The sequence below is a fragment of the Delphinus delphis genome, chromosome X (assembly GCF_949987515.2).
Source record: "Delphinus delphis chromosome X, mDelDel1.2, whole genome shotgun sequence".
Classification (NCBI taxonomy): Eukaryota; Metazoa; Chordata; class Mammalia; order Artiodactyla; family Delphinidae; genus Delphinus; species Delphinus delphis.
In genome coordinates, this window is record NC_082704.1 from 31925455 (window position 1) to 31948694 (window position 23240).

A 23240-nucleotide genomic window follows, 5' to 3' on the forward strand; every position below is an offset into this window, starting at 1 on the left:
TCCCACCCTGAGCCTTGGTTCCCCCGTTTTTACATAGAGAGCATTGGACTAGACTGATGAACAACTAGAGGCCACAGATACCTACCTAACTCCCTGTCGTGACCTACCTACCTTTGTGGTGAGGCCCTTGATCTAATTTCATATGTATTTTGTTCTTAAAAACCAGAAGGATAGTGAAGAAATAAACCAGTCTTCTTAAGGCAACCCTCCTAGAGGATAGGAGCCTTTTAGTATCACTCACCCATGCGGTGGGGCTAGGGATTAGCCAAAGGGCTTGCCAGAAGCAAGTCATTCGTTGGGCAACATCAGCTAGAATGCCCTGGGCAGCCAGTCCTTCTGGAAAACTTACGGCTCAGGTGTTGCTTAAGGTTTTTCAGTTGCCCTCCTAGCCTAAACAGAGAGAAGTCTCCACCCAGAGGAGAAGCTGGGCTAAGCTGGAGGAGGGAATCAGTGGGTGAGGGAGCAACTTAATTCAACTGCAGATCCCTGGTGCCTGGCACACTTTTGGCACTCTCTAAATGTTGCATTGAGTGGAATGAACAAATTGTGGGGTGGCTCTGTTGCCATCTTACTGTGTGACCATAGCCAAGTCATTTCAGTTCTTTATTTTTTGTGTGTTTTAATTGAAATACATTTGGTATATAGCATTGTATAAATATAAGCTGTACAACATGTTAGTTTGATACATTTATATATTGTAATATGATCATTAGCACCTATATTACATTATGTAATTATAATTTCTTTGTAGTGGTTGGAATAATTATGTTCTAGTCTCTTAGCAAGTTTGGTGATTATCATACAATATTGTTTTCTATATTTACTGTAATGTGCATTAGATCTCTAGGGCTTATCTAGTACTTGTTGCAATGTTTGTATCCTTAAACATCTATTCTCTCACCCCGCAGCCCCTGATAACCACCATTTTATTCTCTGTTTTTTACGAGTTTGGCTTTTTTAGATTCTACATACAGATTTCAGCTCTTTCGACCTATTTCCCCATGACTAAAGTGAGGATGATTTTATCTACCTTCAGAGATTGTTTTGGCCATGAAATGACAAAGTTTACATGAACGTGCTTGATGAAAAAAATGCCCAACAGGTGTAAGGGGTAAAAAATGAGAAAGCTGATCTACCATTAACTTCCTCCTCCCTATCATTTCAGTAGCTAAAAATTCAGTGCTAGTTTTCTCACTGACCATCTCCTGTTAAAAAGAGAGAAGGACTCAGGGCTTCCCTGGTGGCGCAGTGGTTGAAGAGTCCGTCTACCGATACAGGGTGACACGGGTTCGTGCCCCGGTCCGGGAAGGTCCCACATGCCGCGAAGCAGCTGGGCCAGTGAGCCATGGCCGCTGAGCCTGCGCGTCCGGAGCCTGTGCTCCGCAACGGGAGAGGCCACAGCAGTGAGAGGCCCGCGTACCGAAAAAAAAAAAAAAATAGAGAAGAACTTAAAGTAATGAGACTCTATACATCACATGGAATGCTAAACTATTTTTATTTTGAATAGAAAAAATAATGGTGTTTATAAACATTTCAGTCTTTCCTGAAATTCCCCATATGAGAGGAGGGTGCATACCCCTGGAGTAGTGGATCCCTAAGGTGACTTCCAGCTTGGTGACTCCAGAGGGAGGCAAGGCTCTAAAAAGGCCTCAAGGGCAGGTCCTCAGCTTTACTTGGCCTTATTTCCCCACCCAGTGTCCCGCAGAGGGTCTAGTGGGCTCACTGACTGAAACAGTGAAGGCAGAATTGTGAACCAGTTGTCTATACATCAGACTACCACGCGATGGCAGTAAAGTCAGGCAGATTCATTCTGTTCTGTTTCTTTCTCGGTCCTGCCTGGTCCTCAGGTCAAAGAACGTGATTCACGCTTAATTTCCTTGCTTCCATTTCCTCCACACAATTTCCTTCTATAAACTTCAGCATCAGCTTTCTTTGTTCCCCTCACCTTTAGTGAGTGAGTGTCTTTCCCTGTCTATTCTGGGATGATACTATCTCCTAAGCCTCTGTTTTAAAATCAGAAATCATTTTTTAATTGGAGGTGTTAATACTGCAGCAACCATTTCACAGGGCTCTTGTGAGGATAAAATGAAATGATATATACCTAAAACATTTAGTACAGGGTCTGTCCTCAATAAATGTTAACAATAACTGCTATTATAATTACTGTTATTATTTTTATAGTTTAGACTGACCCAGAAGTTTCTTTTTTTAAGTAAAACGAAATGGGTTTCAAAGTCAGGAGCCAGAAAGAAAACCAGGGACAACTCCTTCACATCCTAGGAGCAATTCTCTGGCTAAATTAATGTTACAGGGGTGAAAATATAGGTCTCTGTGTTGTTTCATATGACTTTTTCAAACCATCTTCACCAAGCCCCATCCAGGTGAATTGAGAAGAATTGCATCAGACGTACCTTTCAAGCACTGCATCGAGCTAGGTAGGTCCCAATAAATGTTGATTCCCTTCTACTTTTCATCTAAAAGCTAGACCAGTTTGGGCTCATGATACGGTCTGATTCAGGTGGCTTCCCACTGTGCTCTGCATCAAAATCGTTTGGGCCCTCTCCTCAGAGACAGTGATTCTGTAGGCATGGAGTAGGGCCTAGGAATCCGAATTGTAAAGTTCTCCCCAGACATTTTTGGGAACTGGTGGACTAGTTGAAAAGTGTTTAGCTGAGAGAAAAAGGAGCTGAGAAGTACTGATCATTCTAGGTGCCATGCTAAGTGCTTTATATGTGTCATCTCATTTGATCTTCACAGCTACCCTGAGAGGTAGGTGGTGTCACTTCTATTTTACCCATGGGGGACCTGAAACTCAGAAAGGTTAAATGACTTGCCTGGAGGTTTAGTCTATAAATGACAGGGCATGGTTTCAAATGCAGTTCCTTGTAACCCTCATCTCAGACCCTTCTCCCTGCACCACATGACTTACCGAGCACACATGTGCCTGGTCCTGTCTCTACCCTCTGACTAAGTGGGAACCTTGGTCAAATACTTCATCTGGCTGCTCATTTGCTTCCTTATAACAATATTTCTGTCTCTGGCTGGGAGTTGATAAATGAATAACATAAATGAAAAAGGACTAAATGAAATAATGGATGGAAAAATTACCTTGTAAAATAGTGAAGTGCTATACACATATTGTATTATTTGTAGCATTGGTTATTGCTCAGGGAACTTGGGTCCCAGGAAAGTCTCTATAGTGTAGATACATCTGTTGACCAATGGAGCATGGATAGAAACAGCTGATGTTCAATGCTGGTGTTGCTGATACGGGGTAAAGTCAATGGCTGGAATGAGGGTGCATTCATTCCTGAGTTCTGAGGTAGGTTAGCTTGCCAGGTCTGGCCTTTTAACACCCGTAAGTTTTTGAATAGTATGTCAAAAATAGATAACAGTCACTCAATAAGCATATTCTGGACACTTACTATATACAAGCTGCTAAATGGACAACTGTACATAATTCATAGAATTCAAGAATACAGTCTTCAAGGAGCTTGTAGTTTATTTGAGGAGGCATGATATATATATACATATACATACATACATATATGTGTATATATATATATAAAACAACGGACATCTAACAAATACAACCATAATAATGTCAATCCCAAACCATAATGATGTCAGTCATCAGAAGGAATAAATACTGCTAGCAAAGGCATACAATGAGAACTCTATAATCTGTCTTCTTTCCTTTAGTATCAGTTATCTGGATAACAGACAACAGTTCCTGACTCTCTCTCTCTGTTCCTCAAGTTACTGCGCACTGCTGCCTTGCTCTGTGGCCTAAGTGGCTTTTCAAAAGGGCAAATCTGATGTCATTCTCATTTTTTAGCAATGGCTCCCCATTGCCTTCAGGATAAAGTCCAGACTCCTTAGCATGGTCTATGGGGACCCTGGCCATCATTTCCATCACCACTCAAGCTGCTTTTGCCCAGTCACCCTGAAAATACCATGTTCCTTCAAACTTTTGCAACCTTTCATGTATTCTTCCCTTGTTAGAAATACCTTTTTCCCCTTCCTCACCTACCTAACTTTTTACTTTTTCTTGAAAACTCCCTGCTCCCTTGAAACTGGATTTGATGCCCCTCATCTGTATCCTTATATCACTCTATGCTATAACACTTGTCACACCAATACTCTGTTTAGTTGTTTCACGTCTGTCTCTGGTGCCCTTTCACTCATCTGGTTTGTTGATCTTACATATCTGAGAACAACATGTTTAAAGTACTTAACACAGTGCCTGGCACATAGATGCATTTGACCAATATTGGCTATTTCTATTCTAGTTACAGACTTAATTAGCTGAGAAAATTCAAATGGATGCAAGAAGAGGTCTATTGAGCAGATGTTAGAGAAGAGGGGCCAGTTTTTCAGAGGTCAAGTATCCTAGAGAACTCATGCTGAGTCAGAGAGGTCCAATACTTGATTAGATATTTTTTTTAAACCTGTCTCTTTGGGGAGAGTATGTGTTAGTCTGTTTGGGTTCCTATAGAGACACCAAAGACTGGGTAGCTTATAAACAACAGAATGTTTATCTCACAGTTCTGGATGCTGGGCAGTCCGAGATCAATGTGTCTGGTAAGGAAATGCTTCCTGATTTCATACAGGGCCATCTTCTCTCTGTGTCTTCACATGGCAGAAGGGGGCAAGGGAGCTGTCTGAGGTCTCTTTTATAAGGGAACTAATCCCATTCATTAAGGCTCTGCCCTCATGACCTAATCACCTCCCAAAGCCTCCACCTCCAAATACTATCACACTGGGCGTTAGCATTTAACATATGAATGGGGGGAACGCGGACTTTTAGTCTATGGCAGTTCCCAAAGATCTTCTGAGGAGCTGCTCCAAGGGTAGTTGATGGGCAGTATGAAGGACAACACAGAGTGACATGGAGGTTTTCTTCAGGGGCAAGTAGGAGTCAATCTTGGAAAAGATCCAGTAGCATAATTTAAATTGGCCTGAGACATAATTCCTCCCCCTCACCCCCAGTGGAATAAAAAGATGAGCAGAGTAGCTAAACCTCAGGCTAGTTATGCAAGAAATGATATAAGTAGGAAAGGCAGGCTGGCAAAGTATGAAGTTAAGTCAGAAACAAATGCTCAGTAGTGGTGAGGAAGATTTCAGTAAAAGGATTCAATTTGTTTAGCAGAAGTTTGTGTAAGAGAGAGAACAAAATCAATCAAATCAGGGCATCTCTGTCACCATGAGGATTTGACACTTTACTGAGTGAGTGCTACCCTGACTTTCTAGCAAGTGCCCTGGTCTGCCCTTACCCTTTAGAGCATTGGGTTTGACCAAGACAGAGTTGGCAACTCACAATGTCCTGCCTCCCTAGCAGACCTGACTGAGCCAGCCAAATAGTGGCTACTAGCAATAATATGGTTACCTGAACTACTGAAGTTTTCAGAGGAGTTTGTTTGTTTGTTTGTTTGGTCTGTGGTTTGTTTTTTTCCTTCTTCTCTGGCAAGGGAGCCTGATAGGCTCCTGGAATCTTCAGTAGGTTCTGCGCCTCCAGTCTGGGCTCTTCCTGACACTCATATCCAGCCTAGAGAGTGAGAAGAGAGCCCATTCTCATGGCTTTGGCTATCTTTTTACTGGGGTCTGTGGTGGGTGTGGAGGGAAGGGTATTCGGCAATTACCTTTGAATTCATTGGCTTTGCTTTATCATTAACGATTATTCATCTGTACTGAATCCAGCAGAGAAAGTTCTCTGCTCATTTAACTTGGCCTTGGCTTGGCTACATTGAAAATGTTTTTGTGCTGCTACCTATGTAGACCTTAAAGTCAGCAGGATTTCTCGGAACAGATGGGACCACCAGCCTCTTCCAAAACCCTGCTGTCTGCTTAGCACTAAATTCAGGTCCCTGTGGCAAAAAATATGTTGAATAAGCAAATAGCAACCTGCCCTCTTCCTCACCACGCGCCCCCCCCCTCCCCGCACCAACCATGCACACCAAACAGCAAGCGGTGGTGGGTTGGAGCTCTGGTTTCATAAGCTTAGATGGTGCCACAGTAATGGGAGCAGCACCTGGTTTTTCTGAGCTGGGTCTGCTTCGGAAAAAATAGGACTCTCATTAGGAAGAGGTCTGTTGAAGAGCTCAATCTCTTTAATCTCTTCACTCCTCAGTGTGTCTCGTGTTCTCGAGTGTTCTAATCTTCTAATATTATCCCCACAAACTCCCCCTGCCTTTATTCTCATCCTCTTCCACCTACTGCATTGACCCTCCTTCTCTCCTTTGATCTCTCTCTAGTCCTCCCCCTCTCGATCTACTCTGTAGAATTCCAAAGGAACCTTGGGTGTCTCTCTGTAGCTGAGTATCTTGCCCTCAGGGCCAGTGCAATCAGCCTGATTTGATATGATGAAGGCTGTGAAGGCCCCCCAGGTGGCTCCCAGACAGACATCTGGCATATCTCGTATCTATCCTGTCCCTCTGCTCTGGGTGCTGAGGTCGAGGGCAATATGCTGGTTCCCACTGCAGGTCCTCCTCTGTCCATGTAGTCACTCCTTCCCTTATCTTGCTTCTCTAAGGCTAGAGTAGTGTCTCTCAAATTCCCTGATTATTGGAGTATCTTAGATGAAAAGAACAGATGTTAATATGGTACTCTCTGCATTCTACCTCAACCACCTCCCGACATCCTGACTCCATGAGTTCCTAGAATTTGTATCTCATCTTTGTATAGGAATTCAGTCTTCTCTCTACACCCTTGAGCTGTTTACCTCCTTAAAACAGCTTTATTCCTTCTTGCCCTACCCTAAGGCTTGCTTCTATCAGCCTCTCCCCTACCACACTAATATCTTTGGCTTTTACCACTGATCCCAAGTCACAAGTAAGCCTTTTTCTGGAGTATTAGCTCTCAGAACTTGACTTTTGGCCACTCTTGCATCAAATCAAAACTTCATGTATCTGAAAATTCCATTACATTTCATCTAGCCATAGTCAGTTTTCAAGGTGTTAGTGGTTGTTATTATTCTTTCTATATCCCTGCTTCTCTGTCTCCTCCTCTAACCTTTCAGGAGCCTAGAATTCCATCAGATGATTCTCTAAAATGTAAGACCTGAGAAACCCCAAAGACAGACTTACCTCACTCTTGTTTTTAATTAAGACTTGAATAAAACAGTTTAAGGTTCACAGCAAAATTGAGGGGAAAGTACAGAGATTTCCCATATGCCCCCTGCTCCCACATATGCACAATCTCTCACATTATCGACATCCCCCACCAGAATGGTACAACTGATGAAGCTACACTGACACATCATAATCATTCAAAGTCAATAGTTTACATTATGGCTCATTCTTGGTGTTGTACATTCTATAGGTTTGGGCAAATGTATAATGACATGCGTCCATCATTACAGTATTTATCGTACAGAGTATTTTCACCGCTCTAACAATCCTCTGTGCTCTGCCTATTCATTCCTCCCTACATACCTCCAACCACTGATCCTTTCACTCTCTCCATAGTTTTTCCTTTTCCAGAATGTCATATAGTTGGAGTTGTACAGTATGTAGTCTTTTGGGAATGGCTTCTTTCACTTAGTAATATGCATTTAAGGTTCCCCCATGTCTTTTCATGGCTTGAGAGCTCATTTCAGCACTGAATAATATTCCATTGTCTGGATGTACCACTGTTTATGTATCCATTTACCTAATGAAGGACATCTTGGTTGCTTCCAAGTTTTGGCAATGATGGATAAAGTTGCTGTAAACATCTGTGTGCAGGTTTTTGTATGGGCATAAGTTTTCAACTCATTTGGGTAAATACCAAGTAGCATGATTGCTGGATCATATGGTATGAATATGTTTAGTTTTGTAAGAAACAGTCAAACTGTCTTCCAAAATGGGCGCACTCTCATTTTATGCCTTTCCCCTCTTCCTTCAAGGAGGACTCTTTTCTTTGGATTACTTCTCTGGCATTTATGGCTTCTGAGCTAGAACTATGACCATGCCTCCTGCAGAGAAATATTCTCTGTCAGACTCATTCTTACTCTAATTCCCAACTCTGACACCCACACCAGTGTTGGACCCCACAAAAAGCATTGGCTTGTGGCTAACCCTTCCCACTAATGAACCATTGACAGCTGGCCAGACACCAAGTCCCTGAAGAGCATAGGACTGGGGCTCTAGGGGGAGGGTCAGTTTAAGTAGCAGACAGTGATAATTTGTTCTCTAAACAGCAGAGATATAATAAGATAACTTAATGCTAAATCAAAGGAAATAGAGTCAAACTCCAAGCCAATTTGATTTGCAACTTGGAATAAAAGCAACATGTCTTGATTTAAATGTCAGGCCCACTGCTGAGTGATGATTTAATAACTTTTATGAGGGATCTTGTCACAGCAAATTCAACACTGGAATAGAATGACTCACAGATAGGGTGTTAGAAATGATACAGAAGAGCACAAAAAGGAACAGGCTTATCTCAGGGCTTATCCAAAAGCTTTGCGTAAAGCTAATCTGCAGTTAGGACCTTTTCTCTCCCCCTATCCTACCACCCAATCTTTCTCTTCACAGGCACATATGCATGTGTGTAGACACAATCCCCAGGTGTGATGTCAGCTCACTGAAGTATTTTCTGGGGACACAGGTCCTTGAACAATTCTAGCATGGAATTGCATTCAGTGCATTCTATCTAAAAGGCAAGGCAGCAGTGAGCCTGGCTATTTCTGAAGAGGATCTCAAAACCTCATCTGGTCCTATTGCTCTATCTTTACACAGGTACTTAATTATTTTCTCTCATTTTAAGGGCAAGAGAGCTGAGATCCAGTAGGGTTAAGAGATTTCTTCAAAGAAAGAAATGTCATATATCTCTTGACTCCCAGGGAATTTGTAGGTCCTTCTCAATACCTTGTGAGATCTCTCTCCTTGACCTTCTCCAGCCTCCCTGGGCTAGCACACTAGAACGCTCAAGCTTGACCAGGCCCCACTTTCAGCCAGCTTCCCAGGTCAGTAAGGAAACATGCACAGCTGTTCTTAAGGGAGAAGGATCCATTCTGCTCTGGTAATCTTTCAGTCACTAAGATTCGTTTTGGAGGTAATTCAAAGTATAAACATGTGGTGTTTGCCTAAATGATGGTTGATAAACCTTGAAAATATTAACATTTTTGGCCAGATCATTTTTTGTTGTGGGAGGCTGCTTTGTGTATTGTTGGATGTGTCAACAGCATCCCTGGCCTCTGGTTAACCGGTCCCTGCCTGTAGCATAAAACTACCTCCAATCCCTTTTACACAGAGCTTTTAGGTTAATCTTCCCAAACTGTACGTCCAACTCAGCGGTTCTTAATGGAAAGCAATCCACCCCCTACCCTGACCCCACACCTCCACCCCCAGGGACATCTGTTTGGCAATGTCTGTCAATATTTTTGGTTTCCACAGTTCAGTGGTGGAGGGGTAATTTGCAGACATCTAGTAGGTGGAGGTCAGGGTGTTACAATGCACAAAACAACACTCCCCCCCCATTACAACAAAGAATTTTTTGGCCTAAAATGTCAATAGTGCCAAGGTTGAGAAGCCTTGCTGTATCATATCATTCTCTGATCAGAAACTTTCCATTGTTCTCCACTCCTTGTGGGAAAGATGACAGATTTCATGGTCCTTCCTGGTCTAGATTCAACTTATTATTTGCCATCTACAGCTTCTTTTCTGAAACATGTGATCTGCTTTCTCGCTTATATAACTTTGCTCACACCAACCTCTCCCCCTGCACAGAATGCCCACGTCCCACTATTAAAGTCTGGTTGAAATGCTATCTCCTCTATAAAGTCCTATCTGAGCCTGAATCCTCTTAGCTACAAATAATTCTTTCCCTGGATGTTACTGGACTATTTTACTCAGATGTCTCTTAAAGCATTTATCACATTCATAGTAGAATGGAAAATTTGAATTAAAAGTTGCTTTTAGAAATCTCTCCAGTAAAATTCCCTTCACTTTAAGAAAAGGAAATTGAGACCAAGAAAGGTGGAGTGATTAGTTGAAGGTATCATACTGTCTCATAAAACTTGGACCATAGTAATTTGTATCCTTGACTCCACTCTCCTGGCATGGTTGAAACGGATGACCATGGACTTAGTCTTGGCATTCAAATCTCAACTCTGACATTCGTAAGTTGGTAAAGTAATTTACCTTTCTGAGAGTCGGTTTCCTCAGCTCTGAATGGAAATAATTATGGCTGTTGTGAGAATCAAATGAGATGGTGTATTCAGAATGTATGGCACATAGTAGGTACTTGATAAATATTTATCAGATGGATAGAAGGATCAACTATACTTCAAGGAATAGAAGTTAGGGATTGGTGATGGACCATGGGACTTCACTAAAAGGTGATTGGAGGTAAAGTGTGGTAGTTCATTGCCACTACTCCCTACATTTGCATCCTTCCATAGAAAACACGAGTTCCTCTGTAAGCCATCAGACCAGTGTCCAAGCTTTCTGTGGAGTAGGTGAGTAATGACAGCAGCTCTCAACTTGGAAATGTAGTCCTTAAAAGGTTTGCTTTTTTTTCCCCTTTTGCAATGCTAGTCATGTAACATCTCTGTTCCCTCAAGCAGATAACAGGTAGGGTTGTAGGGAGAGCACTGGATAGAAGATATATTTCCTCTGTTTCTCTTTGGTTTCCTGTGTGGCAGCAGCCTTGGCCTTAGATGCTTTTCAGTGGCCTAATAGGCATCTCTGTGAGAGGAAACTCTGCACTTGGGGTGGCAAAGGGGGCACTTTGGTGTTGGTTCCTAGCCCAGTGATACCTGGTTCTGACTTGACTTCAGTAAGGTTTATTAAGGCCTTTCTAGCTAGCTCTTCACTCTTGAGCTGCCCACTGTGTCAGCTTTCTTCCTGCTCAGGGCTTTGGAGTAATGGCATGCTATGCATTTATTCCTTTCATTTACAGAAACAAGTCTTTCCCTGGTCCCAGGGTGCATGTACTTAATAGAAAAAGCCCTGCTACTCCAGTTGGGGGATGAACTGACAGGCAACTGAAGAAACAGAATGAGACTTCTGATGCCTCTCTAGACTAGACTGGGAGCATGCGAGAGAGGAGGAAGCTTCCCAACAGTGGGCCCACCCCAAGAGCTAGCGCCTGTCTACTCTGCTATGTGAGCACAGGAGAATTTTGTTGGAGGAGGCTAGGAGAGAAGCTCAGGTGAGCCTATTGCAAATTGATTTAGGAGCTCCCTCTTTAGAGCTTACAGGTTAAGTGTCCTGTAAGAGGAAAATGGCTTTTGGGAGTATGAGGAAAACAGTAGAGGGCAGAGAACCAGATTGAAAGTAAAGATACTTGGTCTGGATCCCTGCCTCTAACCTCTGCTTCTGAGAGGGTTCCTAGGGCTTTTGATTGAGCCTCACATTCTTGTCTGTGAAGTGGGTGCAATACAGCCTGTAGCCTTCCTTCCAAGGATGGTAAAAGTTGAAGGTTTGCCCATCTCTAGAATTTTCACTCTGTGATACACAAAGCATTATATAAAACCTCCTACTTTTACTGAGTGAGTGAGTCAGTGTCTAAAAGGAGGTATGACAAGGTTGGAGGGGGGGAATCCAGATCTATTGGCTGCTTGCTTCAACATCTTATTTTTCAGTTCACTCTTCCCAGAGTTCCACTATTATTATTCACGTTGAGGTTACTTTGTAGATAGTTGGATTCCTTTCTTTAAGAAGGCTTCTCTTTCGGATTTACCCCCTCTCTCTGAAGGTTGCATTGTTTCAATAGCTACTGTTGTTGCTCTCACCATGAGTTTGGGTGGGGCTATGGGACTTCAGGAAATCATATGACTGCCTAAGTCTATTGGTAAAGTACCATCTCCTCTGAAGAACTAAGATTTGACACTTGCCATGGGAGAGTATAAGGAATTCATTAATTCATTCAGGTACAGAAGGAAAGGTACACTGTACTAATGAGGGCTTTTGATGGAATTTGACTTAGGGATGTCAAGCAAGGCTTCACTAAGGAATTAATGATTGAGTTGAGCTCTGAAGAATGGTTGAACATTCATTAGGCAAAGAGAGTGGTGGGAAGTGTATGTGTACATGTGTACATGCACTAAGCATTTTAGGCAAAGGGAACAGAATGTGCATAGGCCTTATAGCACATTTCAGAAACAAATAGAATAGCTGATTTTATAATTTTAATTCAAAATTTAAGTCATAAGTTTGGGTGTTAAGGGTTAAAAATGCAAGTGTATCCATATTTTTTTTTTTAAACATCTTTATTGGAGTATAATTGCTGTACAATGGTGTGTTAGTTTCTGCTTCACAACAAAATGAATCAGTTATATATATACATATGTTCCCATATCTCTTCCCGCTTGCATCTCCCTCCCTCCCACCCTCCCTATCCCACCCCTCCAGGCGGTCACAAAGCACCAAGCTGATCTCCCTGTGCTATGCGGCTGCTTCCCACTAGCTATCCACCTTACATTTGGTAGTGTATATATGTCCGTGCCTCTCTCTCGCTTTGTCACAGCTTACCCTTCCCCCTCCCCATATCCTCAAGTCCATTCTCTAGTAGGTCTGTGTCTTTATTCCCGTTTTACCCCTAGGTTCTATCTTTGAAGTATTGTTAGGCTAAATCGTACTGAGCACCCAGTGTTGACAGAGCATGGGAGCGTTATCAAGAAAGAAACAAATACATTCACTCTGTTGAGCCAACAATCTGGAAGGGGGTAAAGAGTAGGTGAAAACTGCATGATATAAAAATCTTCCTTCCAACATTTTGCCTAACAAGTACACCTACATAAGGGGTATATAGATGAATTCCTGGAGGGCTACTTGGTTGAGGTGACTCGAGCCCACTGGGGTTAGTCAGGGAAGACTTCCTGGAGGTGCTGAGTCCTGAAGAGTATTCTGAGGAAGATATGAATTGGTGAATAAGAGGAAAGAAGATGTTTATGTCAGGAGAGACAGCATGAGTGATGACTTGGTGGTAGAAAGATTATTTCTGAGGTAGGAAATTTGGGATAAATTAGCCTGGCCCTAAGGAAAAAGCAAAGCAGCCTGACTTCGGGGCATCTTAGACTCTTTATATAACATGGCAACCAGACAATTAAAAGAAGGAAAATTAGGTTCCCTGGGAACCATGTGAAGAGAAATAATTGGTTATTGAAAAATAAATTGTCATGAGGGGAGATCAATCAAGATGGTGGAGGTGAGAGGTGAGAGGACATGAGGCTCACCTCCCCCCATACAAACATCAAAAATGCATCCATATGGGGAAAAATTCTCGCTGAAAATCATCTGGAAACTGGCAGAAGGACTCCTGCACAACCAAGTCTGTACAAAAGATACACATGTAATTGGGTAGGAAGGGAAGAAAAGTGATCGGGTCAGGACCTACATCCCTGGGAAGGGACTCAGAGGAAAAGGGAGAATGCAAAGATGGAGATCCACCTTGAGGATTGACCAGTGAGAGACACAGATTGTGTGCCCCAGTCCCGGGGTCTTATGCATAGGAGACAAGCCACCTTGGCTGGTTGGAAAACCAAAGGGAGGAGGAGCAGGAGGGCTAGTGGGAAGCCTGGACTCTGTTCTTGAGGAGCATGTGCTTGTGTATGCATGCTTGCTTGCCCCCTAAGCGGGGCAGAGAGAGGTCTGCTCTGGTGGCTGCCGAGTTTCCCACAACTGCCCCACTGCTTCCCAGCCCAAGCTAAACAAACACTCCAGCCCCACCCACTCCACATCATAGTGCAGCACTGGATCTGGGGCAGCCACAGGCGAGGAGAAGAATTGACCACGGGATACAGAGGTGATCAGGTCTCAGAGCAGAACCTCGGTGGAACAGCAGTGGCTGGAACAGCAGTGGCTACCATTGGCGCTTACTCAAGCAGTGCATCAGAAGCAGCCTAGACATCTGATGGTGGCCATTCCACTATAGCTCACCCCCAAGTATACACTGACAGTTCACATGGGCCCTGCCTGTCTTGTGGTGTGGCTCCACAACAAGGTATGGGTGGCAGCTATGAGAGACAAAGGGGACTTGCACCTGAGGCTGTGTCTGAGGAGAGAGAGGAAACAATTGCAGGCGCCTGTACAGGCAGCACATCGGAGACAGTTTGGATCTCTATCTGTGGCTGACTTGAGCAGAGAGCCTGCACAGGGCCCCTTTGCTTCAGCACTCCCCATCTCTGGGGCAAGGATCCTAGTTTGGGGAGAGGGGAAAAGACACACATAAAGGCAACAGAGCCAGCTTGGGCTCAAACTTCAGGGCTTCTGCTCCAGCAACATGGGATCAGATCCCACCCTTGATAGGGTGGTGACAGCCACTGAGCAGAGGGGAAGTCCCACCTCACACTGGCTCCAGCTCTAGCCCCTCCATCTCCAGCCCAAACACATGGAGATGAAGCAACATGCTACTAAAAAACAATGGGTTGGGACTTCCCTGGTGGTCCAGTGGTTAAGACTCTGAACTCCCAATGGAGGGGGCACAGGTTCGATCCGTGGTCAGGGAACTAAGATCCCGCATGCCACACAGCTCAGCAAAAAAAAAAAAAAAAAAAAAAAAGTGTCAATGAAGAAATCAAAGAGTAAATCAGAAAACACCTTGAGACAAATGAAAGTGGAAACACAACACTCCAAAATCTATGAGATGCAGCAAAAGCAGTTCTAAGAGGGAAGTTTATAGCAACAAAGGCCTTCCTCAAGAAAAAAGAGAAATCTCAATTAAACAACCTAACCTACCACTAAAGGAATTAGAAAAAGAACAAACAAACAAAAAAAAGCCCAAATTCAGCAGAGGAAGGAAATAATAAAGATCAGAGAGGAAATAATTAAATAAAGATTAAAAAATAGAAAAGATCAATGAAACCCAGACCTATTTTTTGAAAAGATAAACAAAACTGATAAAATTTGTTCACCAAGAATAAAAGAGAGAAGGCCCAGGTAAACAAAATAAAAAATGAAAGAGGAGAAATAACAACTGATACCACAGAGATACAAAAAATAATGAGAATATTATGAATAGTTATATGCCAACAAATTAGACAGCCTAGAAGAAAGAAAATTTCTAGAAACATACAACCTGCCAAGATTGAATCAAGAAAAAACAGATAATTTGAACAGACTGATCACCAGTAGTCAAATTGAATTTGTAATTTAAAAACTCCCTGCAAACAAAAGTCCAGGACTTGATGGCTTCACATAGGAATTCTATTGTATCAAACATATAAAGTAAAATGATACCTATCCTTCTCAAACTATTCATAAAATTGAAGAGGAGGGAACACTCCCTGATTCGTTCTATGAAGTCACAATTACCCTGATACCAAAAGCAAACAAAGATACTAAAAAAAAAAGAAAATTATAGACCAATATCTTTATGAACATAGATGCAAAAATCCTCAACAAAATATCAGCAAACCAAATTCAACAATATATAAAAAGTATCATACACTGTGATCAAGTGGGATTTATTCCAGGGATGCAAGAATGCTACAATATTCACAAATCATTCAATGTGATACATGAATTAATAAAAGAAAGGATAAATATCACATGATCACCTCAAAAGATGCAGAAAAAAGTTTGACAAAATTCAATATCCATTCATGATAAAAATTCTCATCAAAGTGGGTATAGAGTGAACGTATCTCAGTATAATAAAGATCATTTACAGCAAACCCACAACTAACATCATACTCAACAGTGAAAAGCTGAAATCCTTTCCTTTAAATTCAGGAACAAGCCAAGGATGCCCACTCTTGTCACTTCTATTTAACATAGTATTGGAAGTCCTAGCCACAGCAATCAGACAAGAAAAAGAAATTAAAAGCATCCAAATTGGAACGAAGAAGTAAAACTGTCACTACTTACAGATGACATGATACAACGTAGAGATAACCCTAAAGTCTCCACCAGAAAACAATTAGAACTAATAAGTGAATTCTATAAAGTTGCAGGATATGAGATTAATATACAGAAATCTGTTGCTTTTCTATACGTTGTTAAAGAACTATCAGAAAAAGAAAGTAAAAAAAATCAGTTTTAAAATTGCATCAAAAAGAATAAAATACTTAGGAATAGACTTAACCAAAGAGGTTAAAGACCTATACTCTGAAAGCTATAAAACATTGATGAAGGAAATAGAAGATGAAACAAAGAAATGGAAACCTATTTCATGCTCTTGAATTAGAAGAATTAATATTGCTAAAATGGCAATACCACAGAAAGAAAGAAATCTACAGATTTAATGCAATCCCTATTAAAATACCCATGATATTTTTCACCGAGCTAGAACACATAAACCTAAAATTCATATGGAACTACAAAAGACTCCAAATTGCCAAAGCAATCTTCAGAAAAAAGAACAAACCTGGAGGTATAACCCTCCCAGATTTCAGGCTGTACTATAAAGCTACAATAATCAAAACAGCATGGTACTGGCACAAAAACAGACACATAGATTAATGGAAGAGAATAGAGTGCCCAGAAATAAACCCACACACTTATGGTCAATTAATTTATGACAAAGGAGGCAAGAGTATACAACAGTCTCTTTAATAAATGGTGCTGGCCTCTATTTACAATAGCCAGGACATGGAAGCAACCTAAGTGTCCATCAACAGATGAGTGGATAAAGAAGATGTGGCACATATATACAATGTAATATTAGCCATAAAAAGAAACGAAATTGAGTCATTTGTAGTGAGGTGGATGGACCTAGAGTCTGTCATACAGAGTGAAGTAAGTCAGAAAGAGAAAAACAAATACCGTATGCTAACACATATATATGGAATCTAAGAAAAAAAAAAAGGTCATGAAGAACCTAGGGGCAATACGGGAATAAAGACACAGACCTACTAGAGAATGGAGTTGAGGATACAGGAAGGGGGAAGGGTAAGCTGGGACAAAGTGAGAGAGTGGCATGGACATACATACACTACCAAATGTAAAATAGATAGCTAGTGGGAAGCAGCCACATAGCACAGGGAGATCAGCTCGGTGCTCTGTGACCACCTAGCAGGATGGGATAGGGAGGGTAGGAGGGAGGGAGATGAAAGAGGGAAGAGATATGGGGATATATGTACATGTATAACTGAGTTACTTTGTTATAAAGCAGAAACTAACACACCATTGTAAAGCAATTATACTCCAATAAAGATGTTAAAAAAAAAAACTAATCTAGCCAGTAACTTATAACAAATGTCTTGTGATCTTGTTTTGAGAATAAAGAGATGTAAACTGTTAAAAAAAAAAAACTGGTGCTGGGAAAACTGGACTGCTACATGTAAAACAGTAAGATTTCCTCATACCATATACAAAAATAAACTCAAAATGGGATAAAAATCTAAATGTAAGACCTGAAACCATAAAATTCCTAGGAGAGAACATAGGTAAAACACTCTTTGACATAAATTGTAGCAATGTCTTTTTTGTATCTGTCTCCCAAGGCAAGAGAAATAAAAAGCAAAACTAAGCAAATGGTAGCTAATTAAATTTAAAAGCTTTTGCCCAGCAAAGGAAACTATCAACAAAATAAAAAGACAACCTATGAAATGGAGGAAAGTATTTGCAAATGATATGACCTGCAAGTGGTTAATATCCAAAATATACAAATAGCTCATATAACTTAATATCATAAAAAGGAACAACCCAGTCAAAATTGTACAGAAGATCTGAATAGACATTTTCCCAAAGAAGACATACAGATGGCCAACAGGCACATGAAAATATGCTCAATATTGCTAATTATCAGAGAAATTCAAGTCAAACAAAAAATGAGACATCACCTCACACCTGTCAGAATGGCTATCATCAAAAAGTCTACAAATAACAAATGTGAGTGAGGATATAGAGAAAAAGGAACACTTGTACTCTGTTGGTGGGAATATAAATTGCTGTAGACACTATGGAAAACAGTTTGGAGAGTCCTCAAAAAACTACTATATGACCCAGCAATTCCACTCCTGGGTATATATCAGGAAAAAACAAAAACACTAGTTCAAAAAGATACGTGCACCCCAATGTTCATAGCAGCACTATTTATACTCCATCATAAAAAAGAATGAAATTCTGCCATTTGAAGATACATGGATGGACCTAGAGAATATTATGCTTAGTGGTTTGTCAGACAGAGAAAGACAAATACTGTATGGTGTCACTTATATGTGGAATCTAAAATAATAATACAAATGAACGTACATGCAAAACAGAAACAGACTCACAGATATGGAATACCAACTTCGTTACCAGTGGGGAGAGGAAAGGGGGGAGAGACAAGACAGGGGTATGGGATTAAGAGATACACACTACTGTGTATAAAATAGAGAAGCAACAGGATATATTCTATAGCACAGGGGATTATAGCCATTATCTTATAATAACTTTTAATGGAGTATAATCTGTAAAAATACTGAGTCACTATGTTGTACACCTGAAACTAATATAATCTTGGAAATCAACTATACTTCAATTAAAAAAGTACATTGTCATGAAGATCAGTCTTGACATCCCCACCTGACTGACTATAGTCAGGACTCACTTTCTGCAAGACTGTGAGGTAGGTGAAAGTCACTGCCCACCTTTTTTTCTCAGAATTCCTTTGCAATTTTGTATCACTGGACATCTACTCCAATTTCTGGAGTCCTATTTGCTTAAGCACTTGATTTTAGCAGTTATTTAGTACTCTGATCCCTTGTAATATAATAGCTTTCTTTCTTTGGGCATTGACCTTTTCTGACGGATCTCTGAAAAAACTCAAACACTTCAAAGGAAAGAATCTACCTCTGGTAGAATGAATGATAAGTTGTGAGGTGGATATTTTTGAGCAGGTGACCTTTCCCATTATCCTTCAAACTGAAACTACCCCTTAGAAGCTTGGCCTTGATTCCCATGCATATTTCCTCCCTGGATGTTGAAAAATTAGGTTAGGATAGAGACACGTGGTACGGAGCAAGGGATTTGATCTTGCCTGCAAATTTCCTGATGATACAGGATATAGTTCTCTGAAAACAGTCCATGAACTGTAATATATCAGTGTAGTTAAAACTGTGGAGCTTCAGAGTCAAGATGAGCCAGGGTTTATATCCCGGCCCTACCACTTTCTGTGTGATTTTTCACAATTAACTTAACCTGTACCTTGGTTGCCTCATCTTGTCTAAAACAGGGATAATAAGAGTAGCTAGCTCATATAGTTACTATAATGATCAATGAAATATATGTCTAAAGAGCTTAGCATAGTTCTTGACACTTGATCAAGTTGTTCTTGTCATCACTGTCATTAGCATCACCACCACTGCCACCACCAACATCACCCCCAGGTTCCTACTGTAACAATAAAATTTTATAACCTCTGGCTGAAGCTAATACCAGCCATCAGCAAGGGAGGAAAGAGTAAGCCCACCCGCATTCACTGTTTCCTACTCTCACTTTAACCCTAACGTCTCAAAGAGAATGTATGAGAAGACACTCTAACCCTCATGTCTCTGTCCCTGTTTCCACAGGTACCTGTCGGCTTGGCTGGGCATACTACTGTGCTGGAGGTGGCGCAGCTGCAGCCATGTTGATCTGCACCTGGCTCTCTTGCTTTGCTGGAAGACACCCCAAGCCTGTCATGTTGGTGGAGAGCATCATGAGGAACACCAATTCTTATGCCATGGAGCTTGACCACTGCCTCAAACCTTGAGCTTTAGCAGAAGATTGGAGAGGGTGGGAAAGAGGAGGGAAGGGAGCCTTGAAAAGAGGTACTAAGACGAGGCCAGTTCCTACCCACTTGCCAGTAGTGTAACCCAGTGTTTGCATGCTTTTTAACTCCCCAGTCATTCATTTTCGGTTTCCCTTAAACCAGTGGGTCAGTGGCTATTTACAAAATTCATCAAGAACAATAATTCTCAGACTTCCCTGGCGGTCCAGTGGTTAAGACTTCGTGCTTCCAATACAGGGGGCGCGGGTTCGATGCCTGGTCGGGGAACTAAGATCCTACGGTGTGGCCAAAAAAAAGAAAAATAATTCTCTCTAATGTTTACCTAGCTGGTGAGTGCCCACTAGCCCCCAACTCCCAAAGTGCTCCTTCATACAAAATGATAAGAAAGATCCTCAGTTGAGAGGTAACTGCACAGTCAAGCAGCTCTTCAGAGCTCTACAGCTCCTATCACTTACCCCAAAGCTTAAAGTTTGGGTAAAAACACTTGTGCATGAAGGGGCCATGAGATGGACAGGGATGGTTCCTACCACTCCATTCCTTTGGTCATCCCCTGATACTTATTGCCATCTCCAAACATCTACGGAGTGCCACTGCCCCAATTTTTGTGACTTTCTCAGGACTATACCTTGACTCGTCCTCTTTTTTCCTGTTTCTCTTCCTTGCCGGTTGTGAGCAAGCTTATGGGGAGGGTGACTCCCAATGGGGAAAACACTAATCAAGGATGCTTGCATATAGTCTAAGACCCCTTCCTCATAATGCTTTAGAATATTCATAAAAGTTCATTTTGTGTTCTGGCTGGGTGACTGGCATCAAAATAGTGGCAAGTATTCCCTAGTCCCTTATAGATACAGAAATGGTGTTCATCAAATGTTCTGAGCAGAGACTAGCATTTGTTGTGTGCTCAATAAACACAAATTCAGAATGATGATGACAAGGATGTTTCTGCTGGTTCCTTACTGAAATTCCTATTAGAGTTCATTTTTATTGACAAGGAAATCCACGGTGGCCTTTTGTCCCTATAGTCATTCCTAGCATGATACACATTTCTCTACTTGTTTCAAAGACTATTCATCAAGTGCTTTCCCTTCCATCTGGGGTGAATTAGACATAAAAGAACAGAGTCCTGATGTCACCTAAGGCTGATGTATTTTTAGGCTTGGCCTCCATCCCATCTGTGCTCAAGGCTGATGGATGGTGTAGAAGAACTTGGTGTCTCTCAGGGACAGAATTTGTCTCCCCCACTCCTCCCTAATTAATTCAGGCTAGCTCTATTGCTCCATAACTATAGCTTTAGGGAGTAGGGAAGGCCTGTGACACAAAAGGCCAGCTCATCTCTTTCTATTCTTAATCACTCCAGAGTGGTTTCGGTACAGCCCGATACAGCCCTACCTGGAAGGAGAGAAATGGCAAAAAATGTTCTCATTAGTTATATGCCATCCCAAGAAGGGTCAGGGTCCATATATCGGCCTTATGCAGGTAAGTGAATTCAAGCATACACTCCATTCATGAGCTCATTCATTCATTTAATCACTCATTCAGGACACACTTTTTGAATATCCTACTGTATGCCACATTCTGTGCTAAGCACTGGGGGGAAAAAAGATACAGTTTCTCACCCTAAAAGTGACAGGGTATTGACAGACATGTAGATAAATATTGCCAAACAGTGTGTTACATGCTACCAAGTGAAGGGCTGGGGGCTAAAGGATCACATAGTTGGCTATTAAACCAACTTGGGGTGAAGGGGTTCATGGGAAAGATTTCTAGAAAAGATGATGCCTAAGATGAGTCTGAGAGATGAATAGGGGGAGTTAGTCAGCAAAGGCTAAGTGTGTACCATACAAGGGAATGTGGAAAGCAGGGCATGGAGACATGAGAAAACACGACCCCATCACAAGAATGATGAACAGAGGTGTGAAAAGGGAGGAGGCAGAAGCTGAAGCTGAAAAGGGAAATACCAATGGGATCTTCTACACTAGGGTAAGGAGTTTGGATTTTATCCTAAAGGAGGGCCATTGAAAGGGAAGTGATGTGAACATATTTGTGTTTTTCAAAGATCAGTTGACTAATGTGAGGAGAATGGAAGAAAATAGGGAGAGACTATAGATATTTCAATAATCTAGGTATAAGAAAATCAAGTCCTGAATTAAGATAGTGACTGTGGAGCTGGAGCAAATGGATGAATTTGAAAGAAGATATTTAGAATATTTTGTTACCTACCAGAATTAAAATATCTTATTAATAATTTTATACTGAGTAAATGTTGAAATGATAATATTTTGGGTATATTGGGTTAAATAGAGCATATTAAAATTTCAAAAAGATATCTAGGAAGTAGATCCCATGGTACTTGATGTCTAATGGATATGGTAGGTGAGGACAAGTGAAAATTTTGGCATGATCGCTCTGAGATGTGGGCTATCACCGAGATGGGGAATACCGCAGGAATAACAGATAGTAAGGAACTGATGATTGGATTCATGTCAAGTATCATCTTCCCCATGGAACTGGATTAAGTGTTTAAGGTAAAGCAAGTTGAACATATCTCACTGGGAGGAAAGCAATGTAATTAGGTTTGCAGCATCCCCTCTCCCCAAGACAGATGACTAAGAACAGGTAAAACAAAAATGCAACTGGCTCAAACTTCATTTTTATTGTGTAGGCACAATAATGCAACCTTAAATTAGGAGAGCTCAATGTATGGAGAACATGTCAGGTGTTTGAGGAAATGCAGATCAGTCTCTTTCGAAAAGGCAATCGGATCAGGTGTTCTTTCTTCTCAGGGTAGGGAACCTTCTGGAATTCTGCGGGATAGGATTTGTGAAAGTGATGTAAGCGTTTAAGTCAGGGTATTGGCAGGAAAGAGATGGTATACTCAAGGGGTTTTCCTAGCTGAGCTTAATGAAGGGGCTATTTATGGTGGTGTGGGTAAAATTCAGGGCATCTACAGTGATGGTGAGGCATACAGAGGCGATGCATGGCGGGGAGCTGTTATCACCCCAAAGACTGAAGGGACAAGGGGAAGTAACTGTGTTATTGGAACCCAGCAAGAACTGTAGCCATGCAAGAAGGGCTGCCTGATAGGAGCTGTGTCTTTAGGTAGCACAGTGTGAACTCTGCCCAAATGTAACACAGCTAGGAGGCAGACAGGAGCACAAAATCTTTATCTCCCTCTCTTCCCGCTCTCTGATCTCCTCCCAATGCTCACCATTAGCCAGACCCAGCCAGATGCCAGCTGGCAAAAAAGGCTGTTGCTACAGTCCCTTGAGGTCAGCCTCCTTTGTCACAGAGCATGGAGCAGAAGGGCAGAGAATGGACCTTGCGGGTGTGAGCGGCAAATGGAAAATAACAGCTCAGTGAGTTTTCTCAGCTCCCGTTGCTACCATTCCCTTACACATTGCTTCCCGGGAAGTCAATGCTTTGCTGCCCTCCATGGCCCAGATACCTGAACACACTGTAAAGTAGTTATACCCTAGAGAGGAGACTGAGCAGGAAGGGGTTAATTCAAAAGAACCATTTTAAATGACTGTCACCTTGTATAAGGTATTAGTTGGCATGTTTCCTCTCCTCTTCCAGGGAAAGGGGAGAGGATTTAAAAGGGATTTTTTTTTTCCTGT

General features: G+C 41.7%; 1 protein-coding gene across 1 annotated transcript in view; it reads left to right on the forward strand.

The window, feature by feature from the left end:
- LHFPL1 (LHFPL tetraspan subfamily member 1) overlaps positions 1-19605 on the forward strand; it is a 43246-nt gene extending 23641 nt beyond the window's left edge. The window contains exon 3 of the mRNA XM_060002234.1: positions 19424-19605. Within this exon, the coding sequence (XP_059858217.1) occupies positions 19424-19605 (182 nt within the window). The remainder of the gene's footprint in view (positions 1-19423) is intronic.
- The last annotated feature ends 3635 nt before the right edge of the window (positions 19606-23240 follow it).